This window comes from Pollachius pollachius (genome assembly GCF_949987615.1).
Source record: "Pollachius pollachius genome assembly, chromosome: 13".
Taxonomy (NCBI): Eukaryota; Metazoa; Chordata; class Actinopteri; order Gadiformes; family Gadidae; genus Pollachius; species Pollachius pollachius.
In genome coordinates this window covers 19,582,197-19,595,720 of record NC_136946.1, presented here as the reverse complement: position 1 = coordinate 19,595,720, position 13,524 = coordinate 19,582,197, and the positions used below count along the sequence as shown (strand labels likewise).

Below are 13,524 nucleotides of genomic sequence, written 5' to 3'. Positions count from 1 at the left end.
CCCACAGACGGTCCTATCTAAAACCTGTTTGGTCCATTTCATTGTATGTTTTGTTTAGGCGTTTCGCATCGTTTCTCCTATGATTTTTTTATTAGATTAACTTTAGAACCGTTCCTCTAGCAGTTATAAAACTAACATCCTCAAAGGTTATGGCCACAATCCCAGAAGGCATAATGTATATGATGCCCATAAATATTTTCTAGCTCACCACTGCAAACAGAGGAGGTAAGAGGTGTATGTTATGGGTGTGTAGGTAGTTATGTACGTGGGCGTGGACCAAACGCAAATGGCACCAGAAACAATGTATTGTCACACAAACATATAAGAAATAGCCTCCCAATTAAGAGATCCATCAACTCAAAAAAATAAAAGTGTAGCAAAAAAAAAAAAGAAGATAATTTAAGATATTCAAGTGGAGAAGGCAAACATTAGGGCATCTTCCACATATTCTTGGATGCAGAAGTGCAGAATCTTGGACTGCACTGCGCCTGGGCCGGAAACCAGGAAGTCGAGGGGCGGAGCAACAAAGTGTTTCCTGTTTTTGTTATTGAGATATTTGACCCAAAATAAACTAATTTATGAGGGCAGAAAATTATTTAACAACCAGGTTTCTATAGCGGACGCTATAGAGGTTTGCTTTTAAAATGTTCAGACACGTTTTCTTAAGACGCGCTTGACTTTCAATCTGCTACAGGTAAAATTTGTTCACCAGTGCCGAGTTTGCATTTGCTGTAGGCCAAGGGAGGATGTACAAGGGGAATACGATGCTATCGTTACAGTCCTCTTCTGGATCCCAGTTGACAGGTCAGCCAGATCAGTTGTGGTGTGGTTCCGCCGATTGGGTTCTTTCTAACAGAGACCAGTTCCATGTTACGCACGTCTGCACATCCCCGTCCCCAGACACGCGATTGGTCGAAAATAAATGGGAAGCGAAAAATAAAACGAGACACCCGTTCACCCAGATTCGAGATTGTCTGCCATTAGACTTAATATATTTATCTCGAGTCTGATTTGCGAGACTACTTTCCACATGACAACAAGAACATGACATCGGCAAATTCTGACCTTTTATAAACAATAAAAAACAAAATAAAAACACTTTTTTTTGAGTGTCAGTGACAACATCCACACTGGAAACATTTATCAACAACTTCGATCAATCGACAACCCGGACCACATCCGTTCCAATTAGAAACCAAACCAAAAACAACCCGAGGGGCGGGGGGAGATTAAAAGTTGTTTCACTACAATGCTGACACTGTAGCCACCTGTTTGGGACCACAGCTCGTGGGGCATGTAGAGACCAGAGCCTGGGGGGCTCCCACAACCAAGGTAAGCAAGCGGTCCAGCAATGCAGAACATCAATATACTGGCCTAGTGCATGGGCTGCTGAATATTGATGAGTATTACCCCAACCCAGTCCCCATCAATTCATCCCCTCACTCATCCCCCCCTCTCTTTCTCTGAACATAGGAGTCCGTACAAAAACAGAAACAAAAGAAAAATAAAAGGCATTAAATTAAACCTTGCCCGCTCACCCACACTTCTCATCCCGAGAGCTCTCCCCTCCCCCCATCTCCTCCCTGTCTCTCTTGTCAATAGTGTTTTCAATATGAAACAACAGACACACCCATGTCAGATTCCAACATTTACACGTCTTCGCCCAGTTGCTGTCTTCCACCTAGCAATCTGAACATTTAGAGAGGGAGAGAGAGAGACACAGTACCATGGAGAGGAGAAGGAGCAAGAACAGCTTCTGCTCATAAAACAAGAGGGTGGAGTGGTTGGTGATGACATCACTTCATGGCGCTACTTCAGGATCAGATGGAGACCCTCGCCGAGGTCGTCTGGTAGAGGGAGAGAGACAATGTTGGCAGTAAGAGAGAATTCTATCCAATACACATCCCATACAGAAGTGGGTTCAAAATAGGAAGTATCATCCTCCTTTGGAAGAGTCTTCCAGTGCTGCTGGTCTCTGAGCATGCGTTGGCCTTACCTTTGAGAGAGCAGATCAGAAAGCAGCTCTCGTCAGGGAGGTTGTACACCATCTGGAGAGAAGGACAGAGAATCAGCGGGAGAACTTTCAGAGGGCTTGTCTGTCAGTAGCAGCAGAACGGGAAGAATGTGAACGAAACCACAGCGCAGATGGGGAGGGGCGATTGCATCAAATGCAAATGTGTGTGTGTCTGTGTGTACCTGGTCACTGAGTAGTATGTGTATGCCAGTGGGGCCCTGGCGGTACACCTGGTTGATGGTGCAGAGGGGAAGGTTGCACACGGACGCCATCTTGCGAATCAGCTCCGCTGCGGTCAAGTCCTCTAGGTAGAGAGCGTGGTACACTGCGCACACACAAACACACACGCAACTCCTGTTAGATTTATTTGAAACAAGACCACACAGTTCTTATATTTGCCTGAGCACATGTGCTTTAACTACTATAATAACTATATAAATAAGGGAATGCAGGTGTCAAAGCACAACGATTTGTAGATTTAATTGTTATAACAAATTTGTCAATATTATTACAGTCCTGTAGTTATAACAACAACAAAAAAGGCATAAATATATTTGGAGATAAGAATAAAAACAATGTACAGAAAATGTTGTGGGCCCAGTTGTAACACCACAGAGGGTTTGCGTGAGAACCAGAGACTAGTAGACACAGAGACTAGTACCGTAGAGGCTTGAGGGGCTGCCGGGGTCCCCGTTCTCGCTGTTGCCACGTCTCTCCAGCAGGGGGCTCTCACTCAGCGACTCCTGGCAGACGTACAGAGTCAGCCTGGGACGCACTGACCTGCAGGCACAGGACGACAGACGGACATTGTTTAGGGAAAGTGTATCGTAAACATAAATAAAGTTTAGAATGATAAAACCGTCATGGTTAAGTAACACACCTGGATTTAAGTGCATTAAAGAGCCTGATGCCGTCGGCGGCCCCACATATCTGGACCAGGTCATCCCGGGTGAGCTTCAACAAATCAGAACCTGGAGCAGGAGGAGGGAGTGGAGAGGAAGATGGAGTCACCTTACCACAATAAAGTCATGTAGAGGAAGGTTTCTCCTGCTAAACTCCTGCAAAAGCTGGCACTTAAACGTAGTACTTAGCAACTCTGCTAAAAACACCACTCTTTTGTATGTTGTACGTCCTTGCACTTAATGTACACAATTATTGTAGGTTGTACGTCCTAGCACTTAAAAATAGTCCTAGCATTGTGTAGCATCTTATTCTAGCTCTCTTTGTTGTATACAGGGAATGGGATAACCTAGCGATTGTAAGTGATTGGCACTTGGTTCTAAGAACATCCTTACTGTACCGACAGCGATATATTGTTGTTTATCTTTCTTCTAATTGAAAATCGCTTATGAAAGCGTCTGCTATAAGCCCTGAATGTAAACCTAGTCCATGATGAGCTGAAATCACCTTATGGTCCAGAATTGACATATAAATCAAATAGAAGGCCAAAGTATTATATCTTGGGTTGTTGCTCTCCCATCTCTGTACGGGCGACGTCCCCCGATTCCCCATTATCAACCTGTTCCAGCAGCGGTGCCTCAGTGTCAGCCTGTACCTGAGAAGTGGGAGAAGAGGCGCGCATAGGAGTTGAAGCGGTTCTTTAGGAGCCACTTCTGGGCGTCCTGGATGGAGGCCGTCGGGCTGAGCTGCTGCAACGGGGGGAGAGGAGGAACCATCAGTATACACACACACACACACACACACACACACACACACACACAACCCAGGCAACAGTCCACTGAACCATCAGTATACACACACACAACCCAGGCAACAGTCCACTGAACCATCAGTATACACACACACACACACACATAACCCAGGCAACAGTCCACTGCCTCCATTTGGAACTTCACACCCAGTGTTTACCACAGGGAATAATATACGCCACACACACACACACACCTCTGTGTTGACATTGCTGACTGGGTCGGCCTGGTGATTGGGGGACGAAGATTCGCTGCAACACAACGGGAGAGAAAGAGACGAGTGTTTAGAGGGAGCCAGCCAACCGCTGGAGCGGATCCAGAGACACGCCAAACGATAAGGTCAAAGCATGATGACGCACACACACCCACACGCTCTCGCTCTCTAGCCCGACCTCTTTTAAGGTGACACACACACACACACACACACAGACACAGAAACACACTTTTCTGTGTTGTGCGCATAATAACATACAACATAAAATGCATTTTGACGTCCATGCTATTTACAACGCAATTTTTACCTGAAGAAAACACCTAAACTACACCCACTCACCTGTCTGGCACCGAGGAGGCTGTGTAGGTGGAGAGGGGGGAGGAGGTGAAGGAGGGGGTAGCTGCCTGGTTTGTGCTGACATAGGCGTTGTCCGGCCACGGGGAACACTGAAAGAAAACACACAGCCGTTTCCTTCACGGTCACTCTCTCACGGAGACGTCAAACCTGCCCACGATCAGGGGGTGGGAAGCCCAGCAGCTCGGGGAACGGGGGAGGGAGGGAGGAGTGGAAAGGTGAAACACGGACATAATAAAATAGAAAAAGAAAAAAGAAAGGAAGAAAGAAGGAGAGCAAAAGGAAGCGCTTACACTGCCTCTCTTGGCCAGCGAGTCGCCACAGTCGGCCGGGAGAGTCCGCTTGCTGGACTTCTTGAGCTCGTGGTCCGCAGCGTCCTCTATGATGGGCTCCAGCCTCATCTGGGCGGGGCCAGGGACACACATGCTCAGTAGAAGGTCTAGGGCACATGCTACATTGCACTGCATGAAGTGGGTTAGATGACAGGATGCAGCCACAACTATAAAGTCAAGTTTGTGTTTTTTTGTACAAAAGCCGTCAACTTGTAAGATGCACACCCTATACGGCATCCATGTATGAGGATGTGTATTATCGGTTCTGAAACCTACAGCGCTCAACACAAACACACATACGCCAAGACATCTGTAAACTGGAGTTTGCCTGTTTTACCAAGATTAAGTCAAGTTGTTTGATTGCAAAGCCCTCATTGTGCCTCCAGAAGGAACGTTTGCCGGGTTTGCTTTGGTTTTTGGCCACTTCTATTGACTTGCAGAGTTACAGTAGCCTAACACCTGTTCAGAAGTGGCTAAAAATAAAGTTTGTGCGAGGGTCGCATCAGGTACCCTAACAAACACAACGCCTTATGATTATCATTGTGTCCTTACGGACACTCGTTCTGGACGACGAACACGAACACATTGAAAGACGTTGGAATGTAATTAAAGTGCATTCCCCTCACATGAGCAGAAGCTAGGCTAACGCAGCTCTGCAAGTCAAGTGGCTCATCGTAAGCAAAACGTTAACCCTGCAGACTCCCTTTCTGGACGTACAATGATTCAATTTAATTCCTACACTTTTATCTCCACTGAAATCCTTGTCTTACCACTTTAAAAAAATGTGCTGGAAATAAATCAATAACAACCAAACAAGGCCACAGACTGACCTCTGACAGGATAGTGGTATCGTAGGATGGCTGGTACTTCTCCTTCTCTAGTGCTGTGCGCTTCTCCATCTTCTCCCTGTCAGTCTTCTGCTTCCGGTCCGCTCCCTTTGGCTGGGGGGGGGGGACGGAACGGGACGGGGGGGACGGGACGGGGGACGGGACGGGACGGACCAGGAAGTAAACAAACACGGTGAGTGGAGTCGCAGATTAAGCAGCGCGACACCAGACACCTACGGCAGCCGGGGCTACGGACTCTTACAGCCTTGAGGGGCAGGCTGCCCCTCCACTGTGAGTGCAGTTGCCTCCCTGACTGACGACGTGAACTCCTTTTGAGGCTTGCAACAACACCGCTAGTTTGCCGGCTAATTATAACCATGGTAGCGCAGCTGGAGAGCTCAACCGCTGGGGATGAGCAAGTACTGTCCGAGCACCACGTCGAGGACAGCTGCGGGTCCAGACTGCATGTCCGGGCGAGCTCAGCTGGCCCCACTGTTCACCACACCATTCAACCTCTCACCTCCCCAAATCGCTTCTCCAGCCAGCTTGAATGACCACCAACTGGTGCCCTTCACCTCTGTGGCCATGAAATACTTCGAAGCAGATCAAGCCCTCCTCCCTCGTTTCACGGACCCAGCTGCAGTTTGCATACCGGCAATAACAGATCCATGGTGTCCAGCTTCTACTCCCATGTCACCGACTGAACACCCCCTTGTGTTCCAGGATCCTGGACCTCCTGACGGCTGGGCTCCAGGTGGTCCGGCTGGGCGGACACACCTTTGACCACCTCACCCTGAACAGGGCTCAAGACTGCGGCCATATATTATGTGGATCTGATGTTATCTTTTCAGACCACGGGGAGAAGGCCTGATCTCGGACCTCGTGAGAAGGCCTGACCTCGGTGAGAAGGCCTGACCTCAGACCACGGTGAGAAGGCCTACCTGTAGGAAGTAGCTGACCGGTCACTGTTGCCATGACAAGCGTCTTCCCTGAGGTTCCTTTAGTCCAACTCCGGAGCTTCGTATAGAGCCTCCTGAGTGGAAGCATCGCTGCATGGTTTGGTAACAGCTCAGCTCAGGATAGCAGGGCTCTGCAGAGATTAGTGTGTTTGGCGAATGCCCTAGTGGAACTACACTCTCCTCTACTGTTGTGCTCAAGCAAGCGCCTTTGCAGTCACGCAGTGAGAACAAAAGAGACTGAGACAAAGCTTCTTCCCCCAAGCCAGCAGGACTGTGAAAAAATTATCACCCGGGCCTAGTCGGGAAGATTGGACTCGTATTCTGGGTGAGGCTGCACACCCGTGGTGCAATCCCTCATCAAGGCACAAAGGCTAAATCAGCCCACATATACACACACACACCTCTTCAATAAACCAGTTTATTCATCAACAACAGCCACGACGTGGTTGTTGGAGGAGCCCAGTAACCTGTCACAAGGTGGAGAGTGGCTTGAACAACTGCTACAACCGACCAGTGCTACAACCGACCATACACAGACGCTTGTTTTGTTACACTACAACTACACTACCACTATAGCAAATCACATCGCTTCTTTCAACAATTTTTTCTATTTCTTTTTTTTTGCGGTCAATATTGTTAGTTGTATTTTTGGCACACCCCTTTAAACATTGCCACTCATTTCTCTGTATATCCTGTATGTGACAGACGAAAGATGCTTGAATCTTGAACCCCCCCCCCCCCCCCCTTTTGTACGGGAAGTGGCTCCGGGCGTGGCTTACCTTGAAGACTTTGATCTGGCAGGAGGAGGAGTGCAGGTGCTCCGTGTAGTCGGCCGCCTCTCCGGGGGCGAAGGTGTCAATCTGGATCCGGAAGGGCACCCCCTTCTCCCCGCCGTGCTTCCTGGGGGTGAACTCTGTGCTGATGCAGTGTACCTGCATACACACACACAATAAGTATGCGTTGGCGAGTGTCGCAGGGGACATGCCCCTCTTCATTTTATAATTTGCCATTTGCACCCCCCCCCCCCCCATTTCTTCAGTTTACTGCATATTGCAGATATTGTAAATAAAATTCCTCCTTAACATTATTTTTTTTGTTTTACATTACCATTTAGCTTTTCCTTACCTTTACAATTTAGTTACTATTTTAAATATTACTCATCTTATTTTATTATTTTGTTCTTATTGCAGCGTGGGGTTGAGATAAACGCAATGTTGATGCCTCTATATGTCTAGCACATATTTTGATATTGACAATGAAGTTGACTTTGATAAACCTTTAAGCCTCCGATCTGGGTGAGAATACGAGCCAGAACGACTGTATTGAATTCAAGAGTACGGCGATGGATGTGCCTGCAGGAAGGCCAAGCGATGCCCTGGCCCACTTCACAGACAGAAGCAGTGTCTTTACTGGGGTTGAACACATGGATAGTTCCTTTATTAACTGCATTGTAGCGTTGGTTTACAAGTGTGTCGCGCTGCTTAATCTGCGACTCCACTCAACGTGTTTGTTTACTTCCTGGTCCCCACCCCCAGCCACTAAGTTCAGGGAGGTTCCCGACTCTGCTAGAGATAAGGAAGAGCAAACATTCTGGCAAAAACTCTTGGTCGGTATTGTCTAGATGTTATTGTTCTGTGTAGATGCAAGATTACACAATGTCATAATTATGAGCAATTATACAACTGGTGCCATCTTGTTTCTGTGTGCGTACAAACCTGTACAAAAACAGAGGTTCTCTTGTTGATGTCCCAGAGGAACTCTGCAGCATTCAACTGGGAGGGGTTTGTCTTGGGCTCCACGATACCCACCGACATGGGGATGTCTGAGGAACACACACACAGACACACACACACACACACACACTTCTAGATGACTTGACAAAACAACTGGTGCCAAACAACAAAATACTGCAGGAGACAAACTCTGCCGTACAGCCCCCATTTCATGGCTGAAAACAGATAGAGAACACATGACTTGGAGAACTCGCCACAATGAGAAACAGCGTTGATGATGAACAACAGCAGAGGGCGCGGTCTTACCGATATCAAGGAGACGGTCGCCGGGGCGATTCCACTTCCAGCCTTCCAGCTGCTGGTGCTCCGTGTACTGCAGCCGGCGGTCATGGAACACCACGCGCACCGTGCTCTACACACACAAACCAGCACACACACACGCACAGTAAAGAACTACACTGGTTATCTAACGGTAGGTGTTCCTCTCCCTGTGGGTTGGCCTTACCTTTACCATCTTGTTGTGTATCTCAGGTAACTCCCCTGGCTTCCTGTTGTCCAACATGCGCACCTCGTAAGACTGGCCTGAGGGAGAGACGGAGGCCGAGAGACAGAACAGGATGGGGGAAGAGTTGAAAGAGACGCTTGAAATTAAGATTTGGCTAAAACTCTGAACGCAACAAAAGGACTCCCGATGGTAAAAAGTGGAAGAAACAACAGGACTTGAACTTCTGCTGTTGAGGGCGTTAGTCACAACACACAGCTTCCTTCACTCGGGCCTGCTGTCCCACGATGGGAGGCTGAGAAAAACAAAACACTATACTCCGTCCAACCTTGACCACGACTAGCTCAAACCAAACATCATTCAATAAAAAAATCACAATGCATTGAGCATAAAATGGCTCCTGCAAGCAACATCATTACAATAGCATTTAAAGCAAAAAAAAATAGGCCAGTGATCCACAAATGGGTCACCACCAACCAGTTGAGAACCGCTGGCATAGACAATCAATGGATGACACAACAGCTCTGGTCCAGGCAGTGATGTTCCATTGGGTTTAACTATAGCAAAGCAGTAGTACCCCATGGGGGATCAAAGCGACGTGTGCCATGATGATGTCAAACAGCAAGGAAACCCCGCTCGCTTGCTTGTGCTTTATAGATGGACTTCAACGATCATCCAATCAGGTGTCGGGGCCAACTACGGGTCGTCAAGTTCAGAATATTGCTCCTTTTATGCCCATTCACTGGGGGAAACATCAAAAAGCAGTTGGAGCACACAACCCTCTACAACCCGCATTTAGAACAGCAGGAATGAGGAGGCAGACATTCCCTGCTCCCCTCTCCTAAAAAGCCATCTCCTACACTCAACAAACACTCTTTTACATTAAGCTAGAGTTAAAATGGTGGCGTACACAGAGTAGCCTACCAATGCAAATTCAAATTGTCTCCTTTGTATTACAACTAACTCTGGACATGGATGTGGTGAGTCCTGCACGTGAATCAGCTCAAACAGGAAGAACAGGTTTCTCTCTCATGCTGGCAGGATAGTCTGGGCACAGTGAGGGTGTTTTACTCCCTCCACTCCTGCTCATTAACGCACACACACACACCTTGGTTGAGGTATGTGAGGGTCTCGTCGTGCAGCTTGACGGCAGGCGACGTGGCGGCACAGAGCACATACTGGAATGGCAGGTTTTTGGTCTCGACGTCGTCGGGCAGGCTGGAGTCCTCCTGCTTGAAGATGGGGAGAGCGAGCACGTCGCTGCGGTGGGAGAGAGGCCGGCACAGAGTCAGAGAGTGAAAAAGGTAGAAATGCCTATTTAGGTACAGTACAGCCATTGTTTTTAGTCTACATAGGGTCTTGGGGATCCCACAGTAGGTTTTGAAACCCCAGAAATTAACCCTTGTTCGGTAATACTTTGAAAATATGATGATTATTATGATTATTATTATTATACACATTAGCCACAAGCACCGCTCTCACTGCTTATCACATGTGAATTTGGAAATGATTAATGCAAGCATACACACACACTGAAGTCAGATTTCAACCATCAGAGTTACAGGTCAACTAACCAACTTAAAAAAAGAAAAGAACCAACACCCAAGATATAATGAGATGGTAGAATTAAATTTAGACCTTGTGGCTGAGGAAAACATGAAGAGCTAGGTTAAACAGTGATGAATCAGTGTCTTGTTGTAAGGTGTCTTTAACAAGGCAAGGACAAAACATGCTCAGGCCACACACACTCAGTCCTTAGTTCACCCTGACAAAGGCTGTAGCAGTGTCAGGGACTTCATCATGTGGAGGAAAGGTTTTTGTGTGTGGGTTTGTGCATGCAAGGATTTTGTGCATGCGCAGGTGATTTCGTATGAGCGGGCTATGTGTACGCGAGGGTTTGTGTGTGCTGCCGTTTGTGTGCGCGTGTTTGCGCAAGTGAGTTTTGCGTAGGCTTGGTGGTTCTCTGAACTGTGTACGTCTGTGGCTGTGCTGTAAAGAGTCACTTATTAATTATGTGCAAAGTGGAATTTGAGCCCGACCCCCCCCCCACCCTCCAGCCTGGTGCGACATGAAGCAGACCTCCAATGAGAGACGCAACCAATCGGAGGAATCCTCAGTATTCAACCGCTTCCGCGGACCCCGATATGAAACAGCGGCAGGGCCCCATTCTCCTCGATCAGGCTACCTTCTGTGTGGCGGGTAAGCTTGGTGTGTGCAGCGGGAGAACTGCTGCTCAGAAAACGGCATCTTCCTCCTGAAATCCGAGAAGCCAACTCTGACAGCAAGACATTCCGTTCCTACTGTCCCCACCAGCTGCTGATCCTCCCCGACACCCCCACCCCAGACAGCCCTTCCACCGCACGCACACATCCATATTTTATTAGTTATTCTTTTCACCGCACATTTACGCCGAAATGCACTTGATGCTATGCTGTGCAAAACAACCTCATGCTAATCTAAGATGTATGGCAGAGGAAGACCATAGCCATGGAACGAACTGTTATATAACTGGTGTCAAACTCTTCAGAAGACATGCACAAGTCCCCAAGGCTACCGAGAGCAACACTCTGCTGGCTCCCAGACATGTGCACGCATCAGCGGCCAGATAAACACTCACCCCAATGCCAGGAGCCAGTAAGGTGGCTACTGATAAGGCAGTTGTGCCTCTGGGAACCCAAAGTCCCCCCCCCCCACACACACACTTCTGGGAATCCTTAATAACTCAAAAAAAAACATAACCAAAAGCACCTGACACAGCCAACAGCTAGAAAAACATCACTTTCTCTCATGGCCATGTGATCCGGGCTGCAGATTACATACAGAGATCATGTGACCATATACCCTGAGACAATCTGGCAGCATGCATGATTAGAAATTAGTTATTTCATTGCATTGCTGCCTCAGTGCATTATTGGTAGGAATCCTGTACCATTAACAGGTTAGATATCGTAATGATGTCTGAGTTTGAGATCTGTTGACGGGCACGTCTATCCTGACAGGAAAATTTCCCCTTTTTACAGCACATGGTCTCAGATAAGGGTGGTGTTGGTGGACATAGATCAGATGATGTCATCACAGTGTGTGTGTGTGTGTGTGTGTGTGTGTGTGTGTGTGTGTGTGTGTGTGTGTGTGTGTGTGTGTGGGGGGGGGGGGGGGGGGTAGCCCCTTACTGCTCTGGTCATTGTGGAACAGGTCTGTGTACGGCTCGTCTTGCCGGCCTGCATTGTCACTCACAAACCCAACCAGTATGATGCAGTGACTTTGCAACACAGGTCATGCTTGCAGAATATAAGAGGTGTGTGTGTTCCAGGATCATGACAACCCCACTGCTTGTCCCCATTCCAAATCCTAAAACAAAGGGGCAACCGTCTTCAGTGGAAAGAAAGGGAAAACCCACAGACGATCCAGTGATGCACGGACCTGCATGGCAGCCAAGTCCACTGCACATTGCACACACGTGTCAAGATGGCCATTGATACACACTTACCCACCTGGCAGTTCGATGTGACTGTGTTCTCTGCTTACCGAGAGAGAACTATACAACGTGAAGGATATTTGTGCATACATGTTGCGCTTTCTCTAACCTCATACTGTAGGCGCCAGCCCCAAGCTCCTGCCCAATGCCCGACAGGCTGGCATCAAAGTCGTGCACCAAGCCCGACTCGATGGTGGCGTCGTCCATCTTCAACACCCAGGCCATCGCTCCTAGCTCCTTCTCTTCCGCTTCTACTCGGAGGGCCGCCAGCTTGATGGCGAGGCGGTTTCAACAGCTAGCGACCAAATGAGCTTCCTGCTGAACCGAAGTGACGGTACAGTGAACGTCAAAGTTATGCTACAAGCCAGTTAACCGTGCCTTGGGAAGTTGGACAGGCGAATCGATAGCATCCCATGCAGCATCGATAAAGCGCCATATCTCCACTGCTCGACTACTTGGTATCCATTTAAACAGTCCACGGTCGAACAAAACAGGCGAGCTGTCTGAAAGCAACCAGAAGTTAGGATAAACTCCGCAGGAAATGTTAGTCGTGAGACAAACTGATGGTCAGCATACTAGCTACCAGCTAGCAGGCTTTACAAAGAGGCAAGTTAGCAAGCTAACATTACCGTAGCAAAACGCGGACCTGCTCCAAAACACATTAAGTCCCACACGTGTTGGCAATGTGCAGCAAATGAAAAAAAATAATAAAGAAAATCCTTGTTGCGACAACGTTAGAGGGAGCGGGTCCCTACACCGCATCCCCTGTAGCCGTGCTGCAGCTGTTGCTAGCTGGCTGTCTAGGAGGAGACAATGTAACTTGCCGTAGCAAACTTCACTTGCTATGAATTAACAGTGTACGGAATCCGACGGTACGCTTTCATCCAGTGCTCTTCGCTTTTCATCGCACTTCTCCGATAACCACCGGCTGTCGGCCGTGTGAAATACGACTATGTGAACACCCAAAGTGCAGTAGTTGATACGGAATCGGGCAACATCAACATGGCTCCCACACCACACAGTGTCGCTATGAAGCCTCCCGACACGACCAGCCGCAGGGAAGATGCCATGGGTGGCGCTCAGCCAATCAGAAACCCACCTTCGTGCCCAGCGCATAGTTGTTGGCCAATCAGCTCGCTCGGAGCCTTCGTCATTACGTCAACGTTGAGCTGGAGACCGGAGCCACATCTGCTCGTGCGCGGCGGTCAACGCACAAAACAACACAGACAACAACACGTCGCGCGGAGAAGCGGGATCACTCGCTAGCCACGCAAACTGTTCACAGCCCAATCTGACACATTTAATTATCATATGCGTATTGGGTTTAATCCAACTGCAGCAATAAATAATCAGAATTCAACTATTTATAATTAAACAATATATATAATTCAAATAACAGTAAATT

The 13,524-nt window shown here is 48.1% G+C and overlaps 1 protein-coding gene across 2 annotated transcripts; it reads right to left on the bottom strand.

Annotated features, from left to right (window-relative positions):
* Nucleotides 1–963: 963 nt before the first annotated feature.
* Nucleotides 964–13,126, bottom strand: ubp1 (upstream binding protein 1). Of its 2 annotated transcripts, none has more exons than XM_079749618.1 (16): nt 12,229–13,126; nt 9,753–9,904; nt 8,648–8,724; nt 8,449–8,554; nt 8,125–8,231; nt 7,189–7,341; nt 5,454–5,564; nt 4,585–4,692; nt 4,277–4,383; nt 3,920–3,974; nt 3,570–3,663; nt 2,895–2,985; nt 2,670–2,794; nt 2,197–2,339; nt 1,997–2,048; nt 964–1,847 (listed from the first exon to the last, which is right to left on the bottom strand). In XM_079749618.1, exons 1-16 carry the CDS (start codon nt 12,342–12,344, stop codon nt 1,810–1,812), a joined length of 1,635 nt encoding a protein of 544 aa, XP_079605744.1. In that variant the 5' UTR covers nt 12,345–13,126; the 3' UTR covers nt 964–1,809. The 2 variants fall into 2 exon arrangements, with proteins under 2 accessions (XP_079605744.1, XP_079605745.1); XM_079749619.1 differs by having other exon boundaries at nt 2,676–2,794.
* Nucleotides 13,127–13,524: the final 398 nt, after the last annotated feature.

Bases quoted from the DNA above. Each gene is read 5' to 3' on its own strand.
- ubp1 (XM_079749618.1), bottom strand. From the start codon at position 12,344: ATGGCCTGGGTGTTGAAGATGGACGACGCCACCATCGAGTCGGGCTTG. The intron at 9,905-12,228 runs GTTAGAGAAAGC...CTCCCACCGCAG, and splicing joins GCTGGCGCCTACAGTATGAG to CGACGTGCTCGCTCTCCCCA. The intron at 8,725-9,752 runs GTGTGTGTGTGT...TCTCTCCCTCAG, and splicing joins CCTCACATACCTCAACCAAG to GCCAGTCTTACGAGGTGCGC.